The sequence below is a fragment of the Cupressus sempervirens genome, chromosome 5 (assembly GCF_028749045.1).
Source record: "Cupressus sempervirens isolate cs-2001-9-10 chromosome 5, ASM2874904v1, whole genome shotgun sequence".
Lineage (NCBI taxonomy): Eukaryota > Viridiplantae > Streptophyta > Pinopsida > Cupressales > Cupressaceae > Cupressus > Cupressus sempervirens.
Genome location: NC_143122.1, coordinates 610,056,042 through 610,082,874, shown reverse-complemented (window position 1 = coordinate 610,082,874; position 26,833 = coordinate 610,056,042). Strand labels below are relative to the sequence as shown.

General features: G+C 38.4%; 1 protein-coding gene across 4 annotated transcripts in view; it reads right to left on the bottom strand.

The window, feature by feature from the left end:
- The window catches only part of LOC149557367 (uncharacterized), a 321,202-nt gene that overhangs the window by 101,247 nt on the left and 193,122 nt on the right, over nucleotides 1–26,833 (bottom strand). For 2 of the 4 annotated variants that reach the window (XM_089832039.1, XM_089832040.1), the window contains exon 11: nucleotides 22,206–22,261. The exons of the other annotated variants lie outside the window; for them this stretch is intronic. In XM_089832039.1, the coding sequence (XP_089688165.1) occupies nucleotides 22,206–22,261 (56 nt within the window). The remainder of the gene's footprint in view (nucleotides 1–22,205; nucleotides 22,262–26,833) is intronic. 4 annotated transcript variants of the gene reach the window in all.

Sequence of the window (26,833 nt, the reverse complement as noted above, 5' to 3'; positions counted from 1 at the left end):
GTTACAATACCACCTTTCACATGTCTATTCAGATGACACCTTTCCGAGCGTTATATGGGTATGATGCACCGAGCTTTATTGACTTGCTGATGGGTGATGTTCTGGTTCCACGTGCCGGGGGTCTGATTCAAGAGAGATTAATGCTCTCTGGGATAACATAGCTCGGGCACAGAATCAGTATAAGCAGTATGCAAATCAAAAGAGAATTGAGAGAAGCTTTGAGGTTGGTGACATGGTTTACCTCATGCTTCAGCCTTTCCGGCAAACTACTCTCAAAAAAGGTGGGTCAAAAAAGCTTAAGCATAGGTATTATGGGCCTTTCAGGATTACCAGGCGAATAGGGGAATTGGCTTATGAGCTTGAGCTTCCCGCGGATAGCAAACTGTACAATGTGTTCCATGTGCCGCGCCTCAAAAAAGCGTTGGGACAAAATGTGGTACCTTCCACGGTGTTACCTCCCTTGGATGATGACGGGAAATTGATCTTAGTGCCGGAATTCATTTTGGAAACTAGGGAGAAGCAGCTCCGCAGAAGGGTGATCCGAGAATATTTGGTTAAATGGAGAGATCTACCAGTTGAAGATGCCACTTGGGAAAATGAAACAATTTTGCAGCATCCAGCTTTGAGATTGCTTGAGGACAACCAATTTCAGGAAGGGCGGATTGTCATGTCCCCTTTCTAGCGACACAATTCCTATAGTAGATTTGCCTATCATTGACTCTCGTAGGCAAATGATTTTGGAGAGAGAGTCATCTCGTTGCCAGAAGATTGCATTTTGCTACATCCAGTAAATGGGGCCTACATGTTCTAATGTTGAATTGAGATTGCACTTTTAATTTTATAAAGTTATTTATTTAATTTTTATAAAGTTACTTGATAATAAAAGTGCATTATAATAAGATATTATAAAAGACGTTTCTGGAAGCTTCCAGTGACTTCTCAAAAAGTGAATAAATAGAGGACAAGAGGCACCCATTTGGACAAGGGGTTTTGTGGATTCGACTTCTATTTCAGTTGGAGCAATTTGTAGTCTTTTGGTCTGCAAATTCTCGAATTATATTTGGGAACAAAAACTCCCATTGATAAGCAATTTTGAGGGTGTGGAATATCACCCGAATTATTGCAAAACTGGGGGTGACGTTACAGTCATTCCATCAGGGCGAAATTCTGTGGTCTAAGGCCAAGTTGGGAACTCTTGCATTTTTTGATTGTCTGAGAAGTTAATTGCCAACCACCAATTTATTGAAGATCTGGCGAAATTTGGGACAGGACTTGGATGATCCGTCACACAAGATTGAGCGATCTACTTGGATGAGCCGGCAGTTACTTCCGGATCTTTTTCCACTTAGTCTGGGAATCTTTTTCGGCGGATATCCAAGGGCAGATAGCAGGGTAAAGACGCACTACTACAAGCGCTCCAGTCAAGCATTTTTCACACGGGCTACATACTGCGTCTTCATAGTTCGGCCACCCCGCTCCAATATTGGTAATCCGGTAGCAAATTACACACATTTGAATTCAGCAGCAGTAACAATATAGTTTCTATCAGTCAGGGCGTCCATGAAATATAATGGATTAATCGCAAGTCTGGGATTAAATGAGAATTCGCGAAGACAGGGCTGGGAGCGATATTCAGCACGAACTGCATCAATTTCAAGAGGCGGGTTTAAAGTTTCCAGAGTAGGAAGAGGTCGGAAAGCGGCTTCAGAATTCTGGATTGCAAACAGTCCGAAATCTGCAGGTCTGGAAGTATAATCAATACAGCTGACCATATTGCATGCGAACCAAGTCAATTACATCAGGCGGATTCAGATTGGGACTATTAAAAAAGGGTGTCAATAATATAATAAATCGCACCATTTTAGAAGACGGGCAAATTCAATAGCATATGTTCAACTTGCGGCATCAGTTATTTATTCAGAGTGTGGAGGACAGATGAAGGTCAAGACCTGAAATCACCATTCCGGAAATCTCATGAAAACAGTTAACGATGGAAGCAACAATACCAGGTTCTTAATGTTACTTGGCAGTCTATGTATAGATCCTGTTATTCATTTAATTGGATTTACCATTAATTTGTAATAGATCTATCCTTAAATAAATCTTCTTGGATACTGTTGGCGATACCATCGTCCATTGCATTTGTTACAGTCAGCTCATTTGGTGAATTATTTGATACATTACACTCTTAAACATTTAACAGTTGCATGCTTAGTTTTGACAAATTTCATAGTACAAGACAAGAGTTTACGAATTGTCTCAGTTTAGCATTGGTTCTCAGTGACCTTTATATTAAGGGTCATTTCAGGTTCTAATAATGGGAGCAGTATATACACACAGACATATATATATATATATATATGCACACACATGTATATATACATATTACATACACATAAATATGTGTATATGTACGTATATTCATAGATTCATGTTTAATGTTCATTCATCATTGATTCTTAAAAGGAATAACATTTTTTAATGCATAAGTATTTTAAGGTCTTTAGATATACAATTGTAAAGTGGAGCATGTGTTACAGAACCCAATGTCACTAGCTCTGTGAGATTAGCTTGGCAAAAAAAAAGTATTAGTGTAATTCAATTGCTTGGTATTTAAGTAGGGAAAAGTCAACAGAATAAAAAATTATGATTTTCATCCAACATTGGTCCAAAAAAAACAAATTCTAGCTCTTAAAAACTACAGTGGTGTTTGCAAGTAGCAAGCATCATAGCTTCTGGGGCTAACGTTGCAATGAGAAGCCTGCAATGTCCCCTAGGACATTGCAAATCTATCAAAATATTAAATTTTAAGTTGTCAAATTATATCAAATTAAAAAGACAACTAGTTAATTATTTAATAAAGTATTAAAGTGACTTAAATTAAACCTAGTAAAATTTAATAAAACCCATTTTACAATTATTTTCCCTCCACGTTCAATTTTAATTTAAAAAGGGAGAAATGTAAATACAGATAACTGTTAAAGGGAATTGAAGGAGTCTTCTAGAACTTTCAGCGGAGGATTGAAAAGACAACTTGAGCTTCATTCTAGAGTAGGTTTGGTATATGCTCGATTTTGTTCTCTTCGACTGTAAGAATGTTACATCCCAAATTTTGGCTCAATTTTAAATGTTCATATAACTACTGAGGTATCATGTGAAATCTGTTTACAGGTAAAATTAGTTACAATCATGAGGAATGGTAAGATGGTTAATTGTTATAATCTCATATGAAGTTGGCATGCTAGTTAATTGTTATGATTATGTATTAAAGCTATTTTGGAAAGTTGGTTATTTATCATGAATTCATGGGAAGTTGGAAAGCTGTTATGATTGTCTATGATTAAAAGCTTACTATGGTAGTATTATTTAATCATGGAGAATTTCCTTGTAGGGAGCACTTCAAAGGGGTGGAAGCATTGTCGGAAAAGAATTGAGCACAAGGGCACCACCATCATTAAACAAATAGGTATGAATCTTGAATCACCATGGCCAAGGGTGAATGACTAGGCAAGCAAGAGTGTACGTTGGGCAATACCATGAGCTACTTGGTCAAACATATAGAAAAATATATAGCTATCATTATCATAATTCATGTTCAGAACCATTACCTTTATATATATATATATATATATATATATATATATATGAATAATGGCACCATGATATTAATTCACAAGCTCATCTCTATCAACATATGTATAAATATATACACACATATATATATCGAGAGGATGTGAGGTTAGAATAAATCATAATCCTCCATATTACACATGATACAAATTATTGATTAACTCTGCAGTGTCATGTAAGGTTTTATAATTGCATACAATGAAAATGTCTTCCATTCCATACTATTTGTTAATGCATGGTAATCGTTCCTGTAGCAGTCATACTTGTTCTCACCTTCAATTTAAGTGTGCTAGAATTATTGTAGAAACTACGATCTGAGATTGAAGTTTTTCTTTACCTTTTTCCTCTGCCTCTGAGACAATTGTAATACAAGATAGTGAGTGAAGTCAACTAAGACTTCTTTATATTCAATATGACCTTCTTAAGATCAGTCGGCTGCCATAACATTAATTTCCTTTTCAAGTCTGAAACTTTCATGATATTCGCATATGCAATAATCTGAATCCTTCTTGAAAATATGTCATCTCAAATTACATTTATTTTTACTATGTGATATAATGATTATTAACTGAGAATAGACGATAGACTAGAGTACCAAGGAGTTCACCAGGCTAAAAGCTAGAATATGGTGAAAAAGGTACAAGATATATCTAAAAAGTTAATTGATGGCACCAAGGAATCACCGGCTAGATGGCCTGATTATGGTGAGGAAGCATAGATGAACTTGTTAAAGAAAGATACAAGAATGAAATCAGTAACCAGTATACACATAAATAAACTAATGCATTAGCTCATGCAAGTTCCACTTCTGAAATCAGTTGTCAAGCTGAGTGGTGGAGATCGGGTTTTAAACCCACATTTTGAAATCCTTGGCCAGGGTGGAATTAGGCAGATTTGCCAGAAACAATTGATCTTGTTGTTGTCCAGACACTTCAGTTATTTCGTCGAATAACTGTTGGGACCTCAACCCACCTGGATACTCTGATGGCTAGATCAATGAACATCCCAAGCCCGACTTCAGGGTAGGGAGGGCCATTTTATTAAATTAGAACCTATGGGGATAAGTAAAGGTCCACGGCTGCGAGGTTAAGCCTATGTCAATGCTTCTCCTCTCACCAAAGCCAGAGCTTGGACAACCGATTAAGGAAGCTTCACAAATAATCTATATGTTCTTTTAAATCTGTAAGTTTAGTTTTTCTTTTCAAGCTTGAAAGTCATATACTTTAAATTAGTATGTTGAGATAGTTAAATGATCATCTATATTTCATTTGAATCTCTTTTCAAGTACATTTATTTTCGGTTAAAAACTAGAGGTGGTTAAATATTTACTTTGAGCTGAATCAGTTGTAAATGTTTTAAATCTGTAATCTTGGAAGTTTAGCATTTGTAATTTAGATTTATTTCAGTTTAAACAATAGAACTATGTCATGTGAACATGACTAAATCAGTTAGTTCGAGACTATAATTTTAGTTTGTAAGAAACCAGTATTTTACATTTGTATAAATGCAAACTAAGTGTTTTACCAAGAGTTTAGATATCATTAAATTGAATGTATATGGGTTGAGTAAAATAGTGATAGACCATTATCCTTAATTATCAAATTGTATTTATCCTTAATTATCAAATTGTATTTATCCTTCTTGACTGAGGGAGTGTTGAATTTTTTAGTCAAATTGGATGTATTTCTCTCTCTCTCTCTCTCTCTCTATATATATATATATATATCATGAGATATAAATATATATGCCATGAGATATAATTATACATGTGTTTATTAATATATGAGATAAATTAATAAAATAATAATATATATAACTATGGTTATATTTACTATAATTATATAATAATAATATTATAACTATATTATAATATTAATTATTAATTACCAAATAGATATGTCTATTCATGTCTATGCTTATTAATATGAGGAGAGTTGGCTTTGGAACATACATACCATATACAATGGCAGTGCTATTAAATTTGCAGCAATCCCAAAATTCCAACACTAACTATATCATTTGCACTTGTAATCATGATAAATGTGAACACATCCTCTACTTACAACCATAATCTATGGAAATAGAAACATCACCAAATGTTGCTATAGGAAACTGGACTATGTCTATAGACGGTGAAAACTATGAAACTCAACTCAAGTGAGTCAAAAAGCAGATTGTCAAATGATAAAGTTGTATCCATCTTGAACAATGGATTGTCCAACAAATGTACCTCACCATTGTGTTGATTTCTACTCTAACATGACAATATCTTTACATCACTCACCTCATAATCAAATCCATATGCTTCATCACCAGTGTACACATCAACATCCACAAGCATACTACTATATAGCTCAATGGATGGCTCAACTAGTAGTGTAGAAGTTGCTGATATGACAATATCTTCACTCACTTTTGCCAAGGTAGTTGCATGTCCATCGAAAACTTGATTCTAGGACCTATAACCAAACACTAAGTTTTGTAATTTTATTTTCCTATGTCTGATTTGAAAAATCAGATTTATTGTGGCCCTGATCTGCATCACATAAGTTGTTTCTAACAGCCAAATCTTTGGTGTCAACATTGGGTAACTCCATGCAACTATCTTCCATACATGGAATGACTTCTATCTCATGAGGCTTAGCAATATGACTAATCTCATAAAAGTCATACCTGTGAGTGCCCACTTCTTCCTCAAATCTCACCCTCCTACCTCCAAACACTTTGACTATTATCTTGCAAACTAACCCTTATTACAAATAAGTCGCAAGCAATCTTGAGATATCGTTTCTTCGTTGAACCAGTCATACTACATAGCTTTGGATGAAAGTTCATAAAATAGTAGAAAGATAAATCTTTCTTAACATTTTGAGGAAGAGCGTTATAGTGCTCAAACATGCTAAACACTGCATCCTTTCTATTATCCATTATATCCTGTGGTGTAACCTTTATTTGATTTCTCTATTTAATTAACCTCCTAAGTATTTCCATGATTGATATAATTGCAAGAAAGTTGATCACTCATTTGTCATGTCCCCTTTCCAGTGACATGATTTCTACAGTAGATTTGCCTATCATTGACTCTCGTAGGCAAATGATTTTGGTGAGAGAGTCATCCTGTGCCAGTTGACTGCATATTGCTCTCGGAGTGTTATATTTGAGCCTATATCTAGTAAGTTGGGGCCTACATGTTCTAATTTTGAATTGAGATTGCACTTTTAATTTTATAAAGTTATTTAATTAATTTTATAAAGTTATTCATTAATAAAGTGCATTATAATAAGACTTTATAAAAAGATGTTTCTAGAAGTTCCTAGTGCCTTCTTAAAAAGATGAATAAATAGAGGGCGGTAGGCACCCATTTGGACAGGCGATTTTGTGGATTCTACTACTTATTATATTGGAGCAATTTGTGGTCTTTGGTCTCCAAATTTCCATTAGGTCTTTGGGAATGAAAACTCCCTTGGATCTGCATAACTGAGGAAGTGAGATATCTTCTGAAGGGTTGCTCATTGGAGATGGTATTCAACCATTTCATGAAGGATTATTCTGAGAAGTGGTTTTGAGGATTTGAGTTTTTGCAAGGGTTCGGAGTTCATCATCTTCTTACAGGATCAATTGGCCAAGCTCAGGAGAAAATCTGTGCATTTTCGGATGAGATTATGATCAGGTCTGAACTCATATTTTGCTTATAACTTTACTTAGCATGGGAGTCTGAATTTTTTCTCCGGAAGGGTTATACATTACCCTAAGGCGTCTCAAATTTTACCAAATAAAGCATCCAATACACAGCCAATTATTTGTTGAACAGGGCCGTACATGTCAGAGCCGTACCAAGGCACAGGTCACAAAATTGTCTCCACTTCACAAACTGTTCAGAATTGCCTTTGATATTTTTAGGGGGCTATTTAATTCACACTAGGCGATTCACCACATATCAGTTTTGGCACTGTTTGGAGAGCTGAGAAATTAATAAAAAAAATCGTACTAGAGCCGTACAGGTACGGCAGTGCTGTAATGCCCAGACAGGAGCAGACCTGAGCCACCATTCAACGATTTACACCAGCAGGGTTGCAGACCGGCAGGAAGAGGTGTCATTTTAAAAACATCATGCATATGACAATTCATGGATGCAAATTCCAGGTTCTTGATGTTGTTTCATTGTTTTAGAACTAAGTTCAGAACTGTATATGCTCAAACGTTGTTACCTTTAATTGAGATAGTACAAAAATTGCTATTTCCACTAGAGTTTGTACAGATCAGTCTCTGAATGCTAATAACAATAAATTTTCCTGAATATTGTTGGTATCTATTGCTTTTGTTTCATCCGTTTACTTGGTGAATTGTTTTAAAACATTCTATCTTCACGCATTCACGGTTGCATACTAAGTGTTTGACGAATTGCTTAAAGTCAGTTTGGGTGACCTTTATAGAAAGGGTCATCTCAGTGGTATCAGAGCAGTGTTCTTGCCATCTTGTTGGGTAAAACATCTTATGCAACCTTATCCCAGGTATTATATACGCAGAAGAGCAACACTTAAGGGTGAACAGGAATTCAGAGATATGAGTGAGAGACAGTCACAGAGCCCACCTAGATTTCCCAGAATTGATGAAGATGAGACCAGAGAGTTCTACAAAATCATGCCTACCAAACAACAAGAAATAGCCCAGTCATTACAAGCATTGACTACCATAATGGAGAGAGTTGTTTCGCCCAAGATTCAGGAACATCGTAGAAGTACGCCTGATCATGATAATAGAAGTGTGGCAGGCTCACAGGGTGCTCCTAGGCGTAGATCATGGACAGCAAATAGGCCTACTCGTCCCACTTTCCTTAGGGAGGAAGCTCAGGAGATAGAAGATGACTTGTCGGAGGATTTTCAGGATGATCTCAGAGCTGCTACTGCAGAATGGCAGGCATTAACACCCCATGTGCGTGAGTTACTGAACTTTGATCGCTACCTGAACTAGAGGAGATAGCATATGAGGAGTAGCCGGCAGAACAGGAGGCCTAGAGGAAGTCACGATAATGAGTTGCAGCAAGTTGCTAGTAAACTCACTTTACCATCTTTTGATGGTAGTGGACAGATGACAGCACAGGCATGGATTCATAAGTTGGATACTTTCCTAGCATTGAGGCCTATGTCAGAGATAGATGCCATCAGATACACCACCTTGCATTTGGAAGGTGTAGCTCATGACTGGTGGTCACACGGGATGGTTACTTTGCAGCACAACCAGGTGACATCTTACCAGGACTTTGTGGATAGATTGGTTGAGCGTTTTGATAGGAAGGATCCAGAGACCTATTTTCGTGACCTCGCACAGTTGAGACAGTCAGGCAGTTTGGAGGTTTATATTAGTGAATTTCAGAGGTTGTCAGTTATGGTGCAAGATGTGTCTGAGAGACGGTTGGTTATCTTGTTCACAGAGGGATTGTCTGAACCCCTCAAGGGTTGGATTAAGGCATTTAACCCAACAACACTTCAGGAGGCTATGAGGAAAGCACGGAGTATGGAGCTTACAACACCTTCTAGCAGGTTCACTTCCAAGAGTACTACTTCTTTCAGAGATAATAAGAAGTTTGATAAGAATAAAGGGAAGAGCGTTGATACTAGGGGTAAATCCACTACACCCTTGGATGCAGAGGCACTGAATGACTTGCGCAGGAAGAAGCTATGCTTCTATTGCAAAGGCCCATATGACAGGGACCATGATTGTCCTTTGAGACCTAAGGGAAAAGCCAATAGAGTTATGTGGGCGTATTATGAAGGATAAGATTTTGACAGTACAACACAGGAGGATGATCACAGTGATACAGAGCCTGAGGGAGAGACAGGGGTTTCAGAGCAAAAAGAGGAACCTAAGTTACATTTACAGCAGGGATGTTTGTCTAGTATTCAGCAACAGGGATCCTTTAGGTCACGTGGAGTTCTAGCAGGACAGAAGGTGATCACATTGGTTGATACAGGTGCTACACACAACTTCATTGATGCACGTCTGGTTGAGCGCCGTGGTATTAAGACAGATGAATTCGAGGGTCTCCGAGTACAGGTTGCTAATGGTTACACTCTTAAGTGTAACAGGATGGTTAGAGACATGCCTTTACGCTTGAATAAATATGAGTTCAAAGCAGATTACCATGTGGTCAATATGGGAGACTTGGATATCTTTTTGGGTATGACATCGTTACGTTTATTGGGTGAGGTCACTTTCAGACTCCAAGACATGGAGATCAAGTTTGAGGTAAATGGGAAACAGCATGTGTTGAGAGCTATTCGGAATAGTGACATCCGAACCATTTCTTTTAGGCGATTGGAAAGATTAGTGCGGCATAACGATATGGAATGGGCGGCCATGTGTACTCTCATGCCCACAAAGGAGGAACAACAAAAGACAGAATATCATCCAGACATCCAAATATTGAGAAAGAAGTATAATAAGGTATTCAGCGATATTCCACCTAGTACACCACCTGATAGAAGGATTGAGCACATCATTGAGTTAGAAGAAGGTGCTAAACCAATTATGATTACTCCATATAGGCATCCAAAGAGGCTCAAGGATGAAATAGAGAAAACCATCAAGGAGCTTCTCGCAATGGGACACATTAGACCTAGTAAGTCTTCTTTTGCTTCTTTAGTAGTTTTGGTAAAGAAGAAAGATGGTTCACTACGGATGTGCATAGATTACAGGGTGCTAAATAAGAAAACCATTAAGAATAGATATCCTATTCTGCGGATTGATGAGCTGATAGATGAACTACATGGGGCATGCTACTGTAGTAAGATTGATTTGAGATCTGGCTACCATCAAATTAGAGTCAGAGAACAGGACATAGAGAAGACTGCATTCAGATGTCATTGTGGGCATTTTGAGTTTGTGGTCATGCCATTCGGGTTGACCAATGCACCAGCTACTTTCCAGTCCACCATGAATAAGGTCTTCCATCATCAGTTGAGGAAGTTTGTGTTGGTTTTTTTTTATGATATCTTAGTATACAGTCGGACATGACATGAGCATATGGAGCACTTGGAGACAGTATTGAATACCTTGCAGGCAGAATCCTTTAATGCCAAAGAGTCCAAATGTGATTTGGGTATGACTGAATTATTATACTTGGGTCATATTATCAGTAGAGGAGTACGGATGGATCCTGATAAGATCCGTGCTATGGTGGAGTGGCCTATTCCTGAGAACCTGACCCAGCTGAGAGGATTCCTTGGTTTATGTGGCTTCTATCGCAGATTTGTTTGCGGATATTCACAACATGCGGCTCCTATGACAGATTTGCTAAAAAAGGGAGCCTTTGTTTGGACATCAAAGGCACAGGCTTGTTTTGACAGATTTAAGGAGATCATGACTTCATGTCCGGTATTAGCATTGCCCGATTTTTCGAAGCCATTTGAGCTTCAGTGTGACGCATCAGGAGATGGTATTGGGGCTGTTTTGATGCAGGACAAACACCCTATTGCATATGAGAGCAGGAAACTCCGTGGGCCAGAGAGATCATTCAGCATTTACGATAAGGAGATGTTAGCTATCATGCACGCATTGGCTAAATTCAGGCAGTATCTAGTAGGTGGTAAGTTTTGTATTAAAACCGACCACAACAGTTTGAGACATTTCCTTGGTCAGAGAGATCTCAATGATAGACAGCAAAAATGGGTGAGTAAGCTGCAAGCTTACGACTTTGATATATCATACGTGAGGGGAACTCAGAATGTGGTAGCAGACGCCTTGTCACGTAGGCCACATCTTAGTGCGATGGTTGAGATCTCTGAGGATTGGAAGCATTTGATTGTTGCAGAGTATGCTAGAGACTCCTGGGCATCTGGAATAGTTGATGGGACAATTGTTGATACCAGGTATACACTTTTGGATGAATTGATTATTTACAAGAACAGGATATTTTTAGTCTCAGGATCGAAGGTGAAGCGGTCTATTATGAGGGCTCTTCATGATTCGCCTATAGCTAGTCATCCCGGGTACTTTAAAACATATAGACAAGTGCGAGAACGGTTCACATGGAAAGGACTCAAGACAGATGTATTGCAGTATGTTCGTGAGTGTCCTGTTTGTCAGCAGAATAAGCAAGAGCACAGCTTCCCAGCAAGACTCCTACAGCCACTTCCCATTCCGGATCGGAAGTGGGAATGCATATCCATGGACTTCATTACAGGTTTGCCTAAGGCCCAAGGACGCGATTGCATTTATGTGGTGGTGGATAGACTGACGAAGTATGCACACTTCTTTCCCATCACTACTACTCACACAGCAGTACAGGTAGCTGAGGTATTCTTTAGAGAGATTTTCAAACTACATGGGATACCCCGAAATATTGTGAGCGACAGAGATAGTAGATTCTTGAGTCATTTTTGGCAAGAGGTGTTCCGATTATGTGGCACTGAGCTCACACCCAGTACTAGTTACCACCCGCAGACTGATGGAAAGACGGAAATAGTCAACAAGTGGGTGGAAGGCTACTTGAGAAATTACGTGGCTGATCAGCAGGAGGCATGGGTGAGATGGATTTATTCGTGTGAATATTGTTATAATACCACCTTTCACATGTCTATTCAGATGACACCTTTCCGAGCTTTATATGGGTATGATGCACCGAGCTTTATCGACTTGCTGATGGGTGATGTTCTGGTTCCACATGCCGGGAGTTTGATTCAAGAAAGTAAGGACATTGTTGATGCTCTCCGGGATAACATAGCCAAGGCGCAGAATCAGTATAAGCAGTATGCAGATCAAAAAAGGACAGAGAGGAGCTTCGAAGTTGGCGACATGGTTTACGTCATGCTTCAACCATTTCAACAATCTACTCTTAAAAAGAGTGGATCAGAGAAGCTTAAGCCTAGGTATTATGGGCCTTTCAGGATCACTAGGCGTATAGGGGAGTTGGCTTATGAGCTTGAGCTTCCAGCAGATATAGCAAAGTGTAAAATGTATTCCATGTGTCGTGCCTCAAAAAGGCGTTGGGACAGAATGTGGTACCTTCTACGGTATTACCTCCCTTGGATGATGAAGGGAAATTGATCTTAGTGCTGGAATTCATTTTGGATAGCAGGAAAAAGCAGCTCCACAGAAGGGTGATCAGAGAGTATTTGGTTAAATGGAAAGATCTACCAGTTGAAGATGCCACTTGGGAAAATGAAACAATTCTACAGCATCCAGCCTTGAGATTGCTTGAGGACAAGCAATTTCAGGAAGGGCGGATTGTCATGTCCCCTTTCCAATGACATGATTTCTACAGTAGATTTGCCTATCATTGACTCTCGTAGGCAAATGATTTTGGTGAGAGAGTCATCCTGTGCCAGTTGACTGCATATTGCTCTCGGAGTGTTATATTTGAGCCTATATCTAGTAAGTTGGAGCCTACATGTTCTAATTTTGAATTGAGATTGCACTTTTAATTTTATAAAGTTATTTAATTAATTTTATAAAGTTATTCATTAATAAAGTGCATTATAATAAGACTTTATAAAAAGATGTTTCTAGAAGTTCCTAGTGCCTTCTTAAAAAGATGAATAAATAGAGGGCGGTAGGCACCCATTTGGACAAGCGATTTTGTGGATTCTACTACTTATTATATTGAAGCAATTTGTGGTCTTTGGTCTGCAAATTTCCATTAGGTCTTTGGGAACGAAAACTCCCTTGGATCTGCATAACTGAGGAAGTGAGATATCTTCTGAAGGGTTGCTCATTGGAGATGGTATTCAACCATTTCATGAAGGATTATTCTGAGAAGTGGTTTTGAGGATTTGAGTTTTTGCAAGGGTTCGGAGTTTATCATCTTCTTACAGGATCAATTGGCCAAGCTCAGGAGAAAATCTTTGCATTTTCGGATGAGATTATGATCAAGTCTGAACTCATGTTTTGCTTATAACTTTACTCCGCATGGGAGTCTGAATTTTTGCTCGGAAAGGGTTATACATTACCCTAAGGCGTCTCAAATTTTACCAAATAAAGCATCCAACACACAGCCAATTATTTGTTGAACAGGGCCGTACATGTCAAAGCCATACCAAGGCACAGGTCACAAAATTGTCTCCACTTCACAAACTATTCAGAATTGCCTTCGATATTTTTAGGGGGCTATTTAATTCACAGTCGGCGATTCACCACATATCAGTTTTGGCACTGTTTGGAGAGCTGAGAAATTATTTAAAAAAATCGTACCAGAGCCGTACAGGTACGACAGTGTTGTAATGCCCAGACAGGAGCAGACCTAAGCCACCATTCAACGATTTACACCAGCAGGGTTGCAGACCGGCAGGAAGAGGTGCCATTTTAAAAACATCATGCATATGACAATTCATGGATGCAAATTCCAAGTTCTTGATGTTGTTTCATTGTTTTAGAATTAAGTTCAGAACTGTATATGCTCAAACGCTGTTACCTTTAATTGAGATAGTACAAAAATTGCTATTTCCACTAGAGTTTGTACAGATCAGTCTCTGAATGCTAATAACAATAAATTTTCCTGAATATTGTTGGTATCTACTGCATTTGTTTCATCCGTTTACTTGGTGAATTGTTTTAAAACATTCTATCTTCACGCATTTACGGTTGCATACTAAAGTGTTTGACGAGTTGCTTAAAGTCAGTTTGGGTGACCTTTATAGAAAGGGTCATCTCATCATTTATTATCTGCATGGTCAATAATAAAAGTTTCTGGCAGGGAACCAATCTGATACCACTATAAGAGCCCAATAGTTTCTAACTCTGCCAAACCATTAATTTCCTATGCAATTGATATTTATTTGTTTTGAAATTGTGATAGTATATGAACTTTTTCAAATAGATTGCCAAGCAAGGAATAATAACATTGCAAATAAAAAATATTCAAGAAATGAAGTAGAGTTGCAATGATTCTTATTGAGCATTACACACACATACACACACACACAATGTTTTTCATTAACAATTTCTACCTAGAGATCCTCAAGCCTTTATTATAAAAACTGGAGATGTAAACCGTTCTCGCACCTATCTATATGTTTTAAAGTACCTGGGATGACCAGCTATGGGTGAATCATGAAGAGCCCTCATAATAGACCGCTTCACCTTCGATCCTGGGACTAAAAGGATCCTGCTCTTGTAAATGATCAAGTCATCCGCAAGTCATCCACAAGTGAATACCTAGTATCAACAATTGTCCCATTAACTATCCCAGATGCCCAAGAGTCTCTAGCATCCTCTGCAACAATCAAATGCTTCCAATCCTCAGAGATCTCAATCATCGCACTAAGATGTGGCCTGCGTGACAAAGCGTCTGCTACCACATTCTGAGTCCCCCTAACGTATGTTATATCAAAGTCGTAGGCCTGCAGCTTACTCACCCATTTCTGCTATCTATCATTGAGATCTCTCTGTCCAAGGAAATGTCTCAAACTGTTGTGGTCAGTTTTAATACAAAACTTACCTCCTACTAGATACTGCCTGAATTTAGCTAATGCGTGCATGATAGCTAACATCTCCTTGTCGTAAATGCTGAATGATCTCTCTGGCCCACGGAGTTTTCTGCTCTCATATGCAATAGGGTGTTTGTCCTACATCAGAACAGCCCCAATACCATCTCTTGAGGCGTCACACTGAAGTTCAAATGGCTTCGAGAAATCGGGCAATGCTAGTACCGGACATGAGGTCATGATCTCCTTAAATCTGTCAAAACAAGCCTGTGCCTTTGAAGTCCAAACAAAAGCTCCCTTTTTTAGCAAATCTGTCATAGGGGCCACGTGTCGCGAATATCCACAAACAAATCTACGATAGAAACCACATAGACCAAGGAATCCTCTCAGCTGGGTCAAGTTCTCAGGAATAGGCCACTCCACAATAGCACGAATCTTATCAGGATCCATCCATACTCCTTCGCTACTGATAATAGGACCTAAGTATAATAACTCAGTCATGCCCAAATCACATTTGGACTCTTTGGCATACAAGGACTCTTCCTGCAAGGTATTCAATACTGTCTCTAAATGCTCCATATGCTCACGCCATGTCCGACTGTATACCAAGATATCATCAAAGAAAACCAACACAAACTTCCTCAGCTGATGATGGAAGACCTTATTCATGGTGGATTGGAAAGTAGCTGGTGCATTGGTCAACCCAAATGGCATCACGACAAATTCAAAATGCCCACAATGACATCTGAAGGCAGTCTTCTCTATGTCCTGTTCTCTGACTCTAATCTGGTGGTAACCGGATCTCAAGTCTATCTTACTAAAGTAGCATGCCCCATGTAGTTCATCTATCAGCTCATCAATCCGTGGAATAGGATATCTATTCTTAATGGTTTTCTTATTCAGCACTCTGTAATCAATGCACATCTGAAGAGAACCATCTTTCTTCTTTATCAAAACTATTGAAGAAGCAAAAGGAGACTTACTAGGTCTAATGTGTCCCATTGCAAGAAGTTCCTTGATGGTTTTTTCTATTTCATCTTTGAGCCGCTTTGGATGCCTGTATGGAGTAATCAGAACTGGTTTAGCACCGTCTTCTAATTCGATGATATGCTCAATCCCTCTATCAGGTGGTGTACCAGGTGGAATATCGTTGAATACCTTACTATACTTTTCCCTCAATATCTGGATGTCTGGATGATATTCTGTCTTTTGTTGTTCCTCCTTTGTGGGCATGAGAGTACACATGGCTGCCCATTCAATATCATTATGCCTCACCAATCTTTCCAATCGCCTGAGAGAAATAGTTCGGATGTCACTATTCCTAATAGCTCTCAACACATGCTGCTTCCCATCTACCTCAAACTTGATCTCCATGTCCTTGAGGCGGAAAGTGACTTCACCCAATAAACGTAACCATGTCATACCCAAAATGATATCCAAGTCGCCCATATTGACCACATGGTAATCTGCTTTAAACTCATAATTATTCAGACGTAAAGGCATGTCTCTAACCATCTTGTTACACTTAAGAGTGTAACCATCAGCAACCTGTACTCGGAGACCCTCAAACTCTTCTGTCTTGATACTGCGGCGCTCCACCAGACGAGCATCAATGAAGTTGTGCGTAGCACCTGTATCAGCCAATGTGATCACCTTCTGTCCTGCTAAAACACAACATAACCTAAAGGATCCCTCCTGCTCAATACTAGACAAACGCCCCTGCTGTAAATGTAACTCAGGTTTCTCTTTTTGCTCTAAATTTCCTGTTTCTCCCTCAGGCTCTGAATCACTGTGATCATCCTCATTTGCTGTACTGTCGGAATCTGACCCTTCGTAATATGCCCACATAACTCTATTTGCCTTTCCCTTAGGTCTCAAAGGACAATCATGGTCCCTGTCATATGGGCCTTTGCAATAGAAGCATAGTTTCTTCCTGCGCAAGTCGTTTAATGCTTCCGCATCCAGGGGTGTAGTAGATTTTCCTTTGGTATCAACGTTCTTTCCTTTATTCTTATCAAACTTCTTATTGTCTCTAAAAGAAGTAGTACTTCTGGAAGTGAACCTGCTAGCAGGTGCTGTAAGCTCCATACTCCGTGCTTTCCTCATCGCTTCCTGAAGTGTTGGTGGATCAAATGCCTTAATCCACCCCTTGAGGGGTTCAGACAATCCTTCTGTGAATAAGATAACCAACCGTCTCTCAGACACATCCTGTACCATAACTGAAAACCTCTGGAGTTCACTAATATAAACCTCCAAATTGCCTGACTGTCTCAACTGTGCGAGGTCGCGAAAATAAATCTCTAGATCCTTCTTATCAAAACGCTCAACCAATCTATCCACAAAGTCTTGGTAGGATGTCACCTAATTGTGCTGCAAAGTAACCATCCCATGTGACCACCAATCATGAGCTGCGCCTTCCAAATGCAAGGTGGCGTACCTGATGGCATCTATCTCAGACATAGGCCTTAATGCTAGGAAGGTGTTTAACTTATGAATCCATGCCTGCGCTATCATCTGACCACTACCATCAAATGATGGTAAAGTGAGTTTGCTGGCAGCTCGCTGCAACTCGCTATCATGACCTCCTCTAGGCCTCCTATTCTGATGGCTACTCCTCATATGCTCTCTCCTCTGGTTCAGATAGCGATCAAATTCAATAGTTCACGCACATGTGGTGGTAATGCCTACCATTCTGCAGTAGCAGCTCTGAGATCATCCAGCAAATCATCTTCTATCTCCTGAGCCTCCTCCCTTAGGAAGGTGGGACGAGTAGGCCTATTTGCTATCCATGATCTGCGCCTAGGAGCACCCTGTGAGCCTGCCACACTTCTATTATCATGATCAGGTGTGCCTCTACCTTGTTCCTGAATCCTAGGCTGAACAACTCTCTCCATTATGGTAGTCAATGCTTGTAGTGACTAGGCTATTTCTTGTTGTCCGATAGTCATGATTCTGTAAAACTCTCTGGTCTCATCGTCATCAACTCTGGAAAATCTAGGTGGACTTTGTGACTGTCTTTCACCCATATCTCTGCCCTTAAGTGTTGCTCTTCTGCGAATATAATATCTGGAATAAGGTTGCATAAGATGTTCTACCCAGCAGGATGGCAAGAACACGGCTCTGATACCACTGAGATGACCCTCACTATATGAGTCACTAAAGTAACAATACTGGACTGTGGCAATACATCAAATACTTGGCATGAAACACGTTAATTCGTAATGTCTCCAGCAAATTCACCAAGTTATAGATGTAACCAAATGCAATGGATAATTGTACCAACAAAATTCAGGAAGTAATTTTATTACAAGTAATAGAAAATCCTTTTTTAATCACAATCAAATAACAGAGCCTGAACTGAAAATATATAACTAAACAATATTAAGGAAAAACCTGATAATTGCTATTTCCATTAATCGTCATTTGCATGAGTTTGTCAGTTCTATTTTGCCTTTCACGGTCTGGAAGGAATGCTGGAGCCATTTTTATCACAAACTGCCGTTTAGACCTATACAAGATTACTTCAGCTAGGGTGGCGGACTGGCCTAGTCGGAATTCGGAAGTTGTTACCAGCTATTCATTGAACACCCTATATTCATGCAATTCGCTTTCCGCCTAGTCTAAAACTCGCAATATCACTTGTTGAGAGTTATGCTGTCACCCGCAACTTTATTCAAGCCTGCGTTCCTCACACTTCAGACGGGAGATGGTCGCCGATGATTTAAATACCACTGCACTTGCGCAATTCACAATCTTCAGTCGTAGTTTGATATGAAAGGAATTCCGCCCATTGTCAAGAGAGATAAAACCCTTAGACGCATGTAATTTAATATGACTCCAGCCCGTCGATTTTTAGCAATGATGCGCTCAATCGTGAGCTCTATCAAAGTAGAGTATCGGGTTGCCTTCTGCTGCTACGAGTTGGAATGAAGAATTTCATTCTATAAGCCTTGGTTTCCCTTCTTCAATTAAACTGTTGTTTCTAATCGAATCCTTCATTGCTAAAAGTCTCTAATGTAATGGTCTTCAAAAAAATTGGCCTTAGGCCACAGATTTCTGTCCTGGTGAAGTGACTGCGATATCACTTCCAATTAGCAATAATTCTGGTGATATTCCACACCCTCAAAATTGTTTATCAATGGGAGTTTTCGTTCCCAAAGATAATTTGAGAATTTGCAAACCAATGACTACAAATTGCTCCAATTGGAATAGAAGTCAAATCCACAAAACTGCTTGTGCAAATGGGTGCCTCTTGTCCTCTATTTATTCACTTTTTTTGAGAAGTCACTGGAAGCTTCCAGAATCGTCTTTTATAATATCTTATTATAATGCACTTTTATTATCAAATAACTTTATAAAAATTAAATAACTCTATTAAATTAAAAGTGCAATCTTATTTCAACATTAGAACATGTAGGCCCCATTTACTGGATGTAGCAAAATGCAATCTTCTAGCGACGAGATGACTCTCTCTCCAAAATCATTTGCCTACGAGAGTCGATGATAGGCAAATCTACTGTAGGAATTGTGTCGCTAAACAAGGGACATGACATATGGCGACAATGTATGAACTTGTAGATATCCACTTGTAATGAATATTTAATGCTAGTAATAATTCAAATGGCTGCAACAACCAATTCTAGAAATACTCTTTATAACTCTGCACTTAAAACCCTTGTATCTTTCATTTGAAAACCAAAAATATTGTGTAGCATTTGCTATTCATAGATTACTGTAGTACTGTAGCATCACTGTAACAGCAATATTAAAGCTTGCAATCTGCTCTTTAATGGCTGTCAATGATGACCCATAGGTCTGCAATAAATAAGAATCAGATATTTGCACAAACCCTCAATATTTCTTCACCTTCTAAGCTCAATTGATGACTCTAAATTGAGCCACTCCGAATACCAAAAGTCAATATTTATTTCAGCACCTCAAATGCCAAATTCCTTGAAGATCAGGTTCTCCAAGCATCAAAAGCCTAGTAAAAAGTCTCACCAATTCCCAAAGAACTCACGTCAAAATCAAAGGGAGAGCATATGCATAATGATCCATTTACTTCATGAAGTACTTTATATATTTGATGCTAAATACTTCTTTTTGTTTTTAATTCAATTCATTAAATGCCCCTCATGTAATATTCCCTTGCTTTTGATTTAAATCATTAAATACCTTGGCTTTTATCATGAGCTCATGTTGACTCAAGAAAACATTAAATAATTCCAGCCTCCTTTAATATTATAATCATTTAATGGACTTTTAAAGTTAACTGGCCCCACTTAATAACCTTTTTATCATAAATTTATAATAATTAATTATTAATAATCATTTATTAATAATTAATACCTAGAACTTGAGGCAATAAACTTAATCCACTTAATCAACTAGTGAAGTCAGCTACTACCAAGTCTGGGTGCACTGCCAAAAATAGCAACATGGGCAGAATGAACTTACTATAAATACCAAGTCTCTCACATTGAACCAATTGATGAATGAGTTAATCATTGTGCATACCATGAATCCGAGTGACCCTACCAAATATAGCAACTCCTCAACAATGACTTACTATAAATAGTAAAGTCTCAAACAGGAAGATTTGTCCAAGTCACCAAAACTCTATATTGCTACCAACTGTCTAAAATAGTAACCCTAACACTCTCAAAATAGTAACTGGGTTAATCTAACTCAAATAAAAAGCAATCTTGAACATCCTTGACAGCTAGAGTGGTGATTAGCCACTGACTCTGCCAACTAGACCCTTTGAACAGCCTCATTAACCTTTGACGGTCACTAATAGACCAATCCTCTAAAAGACAACATTCACGAAAAAGAGGATATTACTTGGGCAATTTTGGGACACCCTTGAGCTTGGAGGCAGTCGATAGAAACCCATCATCTGTTGGAGATATTGCTCAGGTGTCTCATATGTGCTTCAAATCCATATTTCTGGTTATCCAATCTAGCTGTGAGTTTTGTGACTGCAATCAGATATTTTTGTTGTTCTTCTACTAAAAATTTAAATGGAATATTCATTTTAGAATCTCTATTTCAGCTGGGTAGTTTATAATTTCAGTATAATATGCTAGATAAATTGGATCAATCACATTAAATTATTTGTTTAAATTTCTGTGCTAAAAATCTAGAATTAATATCCTAGGGGGTTATTACAAAGCCTTGACAACAAGCCCAACTTATGGTCTTTCTACTCATAAAAAACTTCACAGCACATGCCATTTTCATAATCATGTATGGTCTATGTATGTATAGATGTTAAACAATGGTACACGTATAGAAAAATGTAAAAATAGTGAAAAATGTTTGAGAGATGAATAAATGATCATCAAATGATCCAATACATGTTTTATTAGTCATTAAATTTAAAACTAAATAAAAAAAAGGCATGTGGGGCTCATTTTGGACATCCACAACCTTGGATGCCCATGGATTCCTTTGGGTTCCCCAAGTCCTAAGTTATCCACTACAATTTGTACTTAAATTAAGTTGCTGATCCTTGTTATTAGTTTTATTACACAAGGATGCAACTATGCAGTCACCATCATCTGTCAATAATGTCTATATCTATAATCAAACCTTCTCAAATTGCATGGACATGACCTCTTCTCATAGTTGTTGGAGGTAATCACACACGAGGTTATTCACACATAAGGTTATTAGCATCATGAAGTTTTTATGGCTATTGAATTAATCTACTTTATAAGGTTAGTAAAAAATCATGATAAACTACGATTATTAAACTTGTAGCATTTTAAAATTAGATTTTACCACATTTCTTTAGTTCAAAATTCAATTGAGATAGACAAATACTCAGGTTTTAAACATCATTCTAAAGAAAAATAAGCATTTAAATTTTCACTTGTACTCAAAATATATCAAACTTAATAATCAATTATGCAGAAAGATGTCCCGAGGTCATTAAATCATAAAAAAAAGTAAAAACATTGTCAACTGTGGACTTCTCCACAAAGATTTTAAATTTGGAATTCACTCACTCACATATATTATATTCAAAATCATATTTTCAACCAAGAAACTATCAATAGCTAGGTTATACTGGAAACAATTGGCATGCATTTTATGAGTTGTCTCTATTTTATTATCAAAATCTAAAATAATTGGAATCAACAACCTTACCAGTTTTTTGTGCCCCTTATCATCGTGTATACAAATAAGAACATACTTGAAGACTCCTATGAAAGAAAATTTTAAAAATAGGATATCTATAAGAAAAAGTCATGAAAAAAAGAAATCATAAAGAATGCTAATGCATCAGAAATGTCAGAATATGTCAATTTTGAAACTCTCTCATCAAATATCAAATATTTAACAATAAGTTTATTAAAACAAAAAAACTATGTATTTGTGGGGATGAGTGCTTGACAATTACCATTTTAGGTTAAAGTATATTACCAGAAACTTAAGAAAAACATTGAATTAACATTACATTCAAAACTAAAAACATGAATTTTGAGCAATATATTACAAGACAGAATTTTTTAATAATTTATTAGAAGAAAAATAAAGTTAAAATATGCAATGCCCCTTCCTTAGACAGCTCAATTGTAAATAGAGGTTGGCCTAATATCAAGGTTCTCATACATCATTCCAGTGAATAGGGGATCCATCCAGAGTTTTGTGGACCTAAGCAGTGGCTTTATAAGTTGTTTTGGACAATTTGAGACAATCTCCTATTTTTTAGGAGGGATTCCCATTTTTAAGGAATTGACTTGGAGTTGACCAGAATGCATAAGGAAACCTCAGAGATCATTCTGGAGACTACAAATCCTGAGGGCAATAGTGATGTGGTTCTAGATACACAAGTTGCATATGGCACCATTGCTACTATTTTCAATGTTCCTAGGTATCAACCTTTCATGTTGGAAGGAACTGTCAAGGAACAGCGAGTGTTATACATGGTAGACAGTGGTGGTACTCATAGTTTCATCGATGAATATTTGTAGTCAATAAGGGGCTGGAAGTAGAGAAATTTGATGGATTCCATGTCATGCTAGCAGATAGTTCCAAAATGAGTTGCACAAGAACAATACCACAATCATCTATTGCATTGGATAATTATTCTTTCACAAATGATTACTATGTTGTTAGTATTGGCAAAGGGGCAAACGTGATACTTGGTGTACAATGCTTGAAGTCTCTTAAGAGGTATGTCCATTATTTCAACAAGATGGGGTTGGAATTTACTCACATGGGTAAAAATATTGTGCTTAAGGCACTAATCAATCAAACAAAGAGTGGTGCAGCTAAGAGTTGTTTGTTTGCCTTGACATTGAGGCATCGAAAAGCATGGATAAAAATGAAGGACTCGGTTCTAATTTTCTGTTGTTTAAAAACAGTGGTGAATCCTCAATTTCACATGACATTGCAACCTCTAATCATAGGGAAATGAGTGATATAGAATCTTTTGTGATTGACACACAAGATGCAAGCATTAGATATGGTAAATTTTACGATGCATTTCATTATAGGACTGATTTTAAACATTTTTGAGAAGCTGACATAAAGCGGTCTCAAAAATTCAATGATGGTTGGCTAGAAAGGGCAAGACAACCTAGTTATTGGCCCTTCCAGACATGCTCCATTTTCAACATATTCATGACAGTTACCACTCTTTAAATGACAATGAGCAAAAATTGGCAAATTCAGAAAAATCATTTATGGAAATGATAATTTTATTGACAGCACTCGTAATGGGCCAGCCACTCAAGAGTTGCCTATAACAGGCATTGAAGATATCCATAAATCATGTTTGACTATGTCACTGATTTCTTATGTAATCACAGCGATCTATTTGTTGACTGGTAATTTATTCTTCATAGATCCTACATGGGATAGTGGCTGTCCTAGTTGGAATTCAATTGTAATTCTTGAATTTTCATGGTCTACATCAGCTATTCAATTATTAGGGAGCATATGAAGGCATGTTCATTGGGTGGACATGGAACAGGCGATGGGTTCCTAGGTTTGCATTGGTATGTTGACATCTTTGAAATCCTTGAGGTTGTCAGTCTGAACTATAACAACACTGTTGGGAGGTCAATTGTGTTGGTTTATTGGCATGTGGGATTCTGATCTCACCTTTTCTTTATGGCATACCTTCATGGATGGGTGACTTATGGTAACTTGATAAGATATCATGTCTTCATTTCATATGGTAGGATGGATCCGTTGGTTTGGGATCCTTGCGTTGACTTGATCAAGCTAACCTTGATAGCCACCTGTGCTGCTTTCTCTGCTTCCAACTCCTAGATACCATGAGCCAAGTGTCGCTGCACTGCCTTCAACAGGATGATCAGCTCCTCTCGAGCTCTCTATGCATCCACCAAGACAACTTCATGTCCAACACCTACTCTAAGTGCCTCAAAGCGTATCACCCCTCTCGAAGGCTTGCTTTGTTGATCTTTCCACCTCTAGCACACTATACCTGCAGTAGCTCCAGGTCTCATCAACTAGTCACACTTCCCATGACTGATAACTGAATCGACTGGGGGTCTAAGGGGCATCGCCCCCAGGGGGATCGAGGGGTAGCACCCTCGCGGGGTCTTGGGGCACTCTCAAAGCCACACAAAACTGCATGGAACACACCATTTTTGTGATTTTCTTCTGATTCCATACTCTTTCAACCAACCGCTTACATTTTACTACCTTTTATGTCTTTCCCTTCCCATTGGTATTATACATTACTCATTTTGAACTGTTTCAATCTATTGTCTTTTTTTTTTTTTGCTCCTTTCTCTTCTGACTGCTTGCTTCTGCCTTCTCTTCTGACTGCTTCCTTCTACTCGGAAGATGTCTGCAAAACCCAAACCAAAATAGCTCTCCCAAGATGACGACCTCTTCCTATGCATGCCCATACGGTCCTACTGTAGTTGTGGTTTGGCAAAATAAATTATATACTTTCCCTTTCTCCTATACCATACTACGTTATCCTTCCTATTAGACTTCTCTTGCATACGGCTTTTTTAGTTTTGTTCTTCGTACGGGCCCTACTTCCACTTTCTACCACTGTACGGCCCACCCCTACAATTTCCCTGCTATTGGCTTTCGATTATACTCCTTGCTGCCGTCTACTAGACTAAACTTGATATCTTATGCACGTACAATCTTTGTCTGGTTTTTTATCCCTGTACACTATACAGCTTTTGTTTTTTACTCTGCCTGTGTTATTCACTGTATGGCATATTTTGTCTTGCTTGCCTTGTCCCCGTACGGACATCGCCCTTCCTCCTTATCACCGTACAGTCTAACCTTGATACGCCTACACCATCTTGTCACCGTGTGTACGATCTTTACTTCTCTGCTTTTGTCCTGCCACCGTACACTCCACAAAATTTATTGACCTTTTGATTTTCTTCTAGCCATACAATGGGTATTAGTGACAAGTTCTCTGCTTCGTACGAAAAACATCATTTGCCAGATTGTTGTACGGTGGAAACATTTCAAACACCGTACAGGGCACTTAAAACACCATATGGTGGTCATTAGTTGGTTGTCGTACAGTGACTAATAATTTTTTGTTTTCATTTTTTCTTTTTTTTTTTCCAAAACTTTACTACTCCTCAATATTTGCTAAGAATAGAACAGGTCATGCATGATATATTTTCAACTTGGAACCATTCACCGTTTTCGAAATTTCCTATCCGTCCAGTGTCCATAACTTTATTGCTCCATTATCACCTACTTCGCAGATCTGGTATGGCCTGACCCATTTGACTCTAAACTTTCTTGGTTTGATTTTGTTTCGTTCGTCATACTTCAACACCAAGTGTCCTGGTTGGAACTTGTTTAGCTTTAGGTGTTTATCATGCCACACTTTGCACCTGTTCTGTGTCACCTCCGTGGCCCATTGCAATCGTCGCTCATCAAGTTTATTTAAGTTACACAATCTCTCCCTCAGGTTTTCCATATCACCCAGTTTGTTCTCGAAACTCGGTACCATGAATTCCATTGGCTGCCACTCCTAAACCCTTCCTCTTTGTTTCCTGTGCAGACTATATAATGTGTTTTCCTTGCTGCCAACACCTTTCTATTATATCCGTGGTTTGACATAACATTTTCTTTCTGCGCGGTCCGTTTATTGTGTACCATATGGTGGAATCTTTCCTTTTTCTGGGTTCGTACTATATGTTCTTCCCTTCAGCTTTTGTCGTAACCGCTTCTCTGTATTCCTTCGGACATTCATTTCCCTCTTTTTTTTCACCTTCGTTGACCCTTTAACATATTACAGCTCGGAAAGAGCTCGTAATCCTCCATCTGCCAGTGGAAAAGGCCGTTCACCAAATCTAAATCATCATCCATTGATCCACCTTCCAACCGTAAGACTCCTTCCTCGTTGGGTTCCAATTGCTGCTTTCCTTCATCCTCTTCTTTGAAATCAAATGCTATGGCTTCTTCACCCACCATTTGTGTGTAAATCAATAATGAATCATCGTCCCCTACTTTCCATTGATAGTGTATTCTTCTTCGAGTCATGCTTAACCCTTGCTTGTACAAGCTATCGCTGGCCAAAAATGGCGTTATATCCTCTCCTCTTCAGTGGGATGACGACGAAGTCGAGTAGGAACGACTGTGTTCCAATAGTCACTAGTTGTGCCATCAAGATTCCCAATGGTTTGATCCTGTGTTGGTCTGCAGTGAGTAATTGGAATGTGGGTGGCCACAATGTTGGCTGTTCCAACTTCTTCCAGGTATCTTCTGGTAGGACATTTACCACTGAACCTCCGTCCACAATTGTGTCTGAAAGG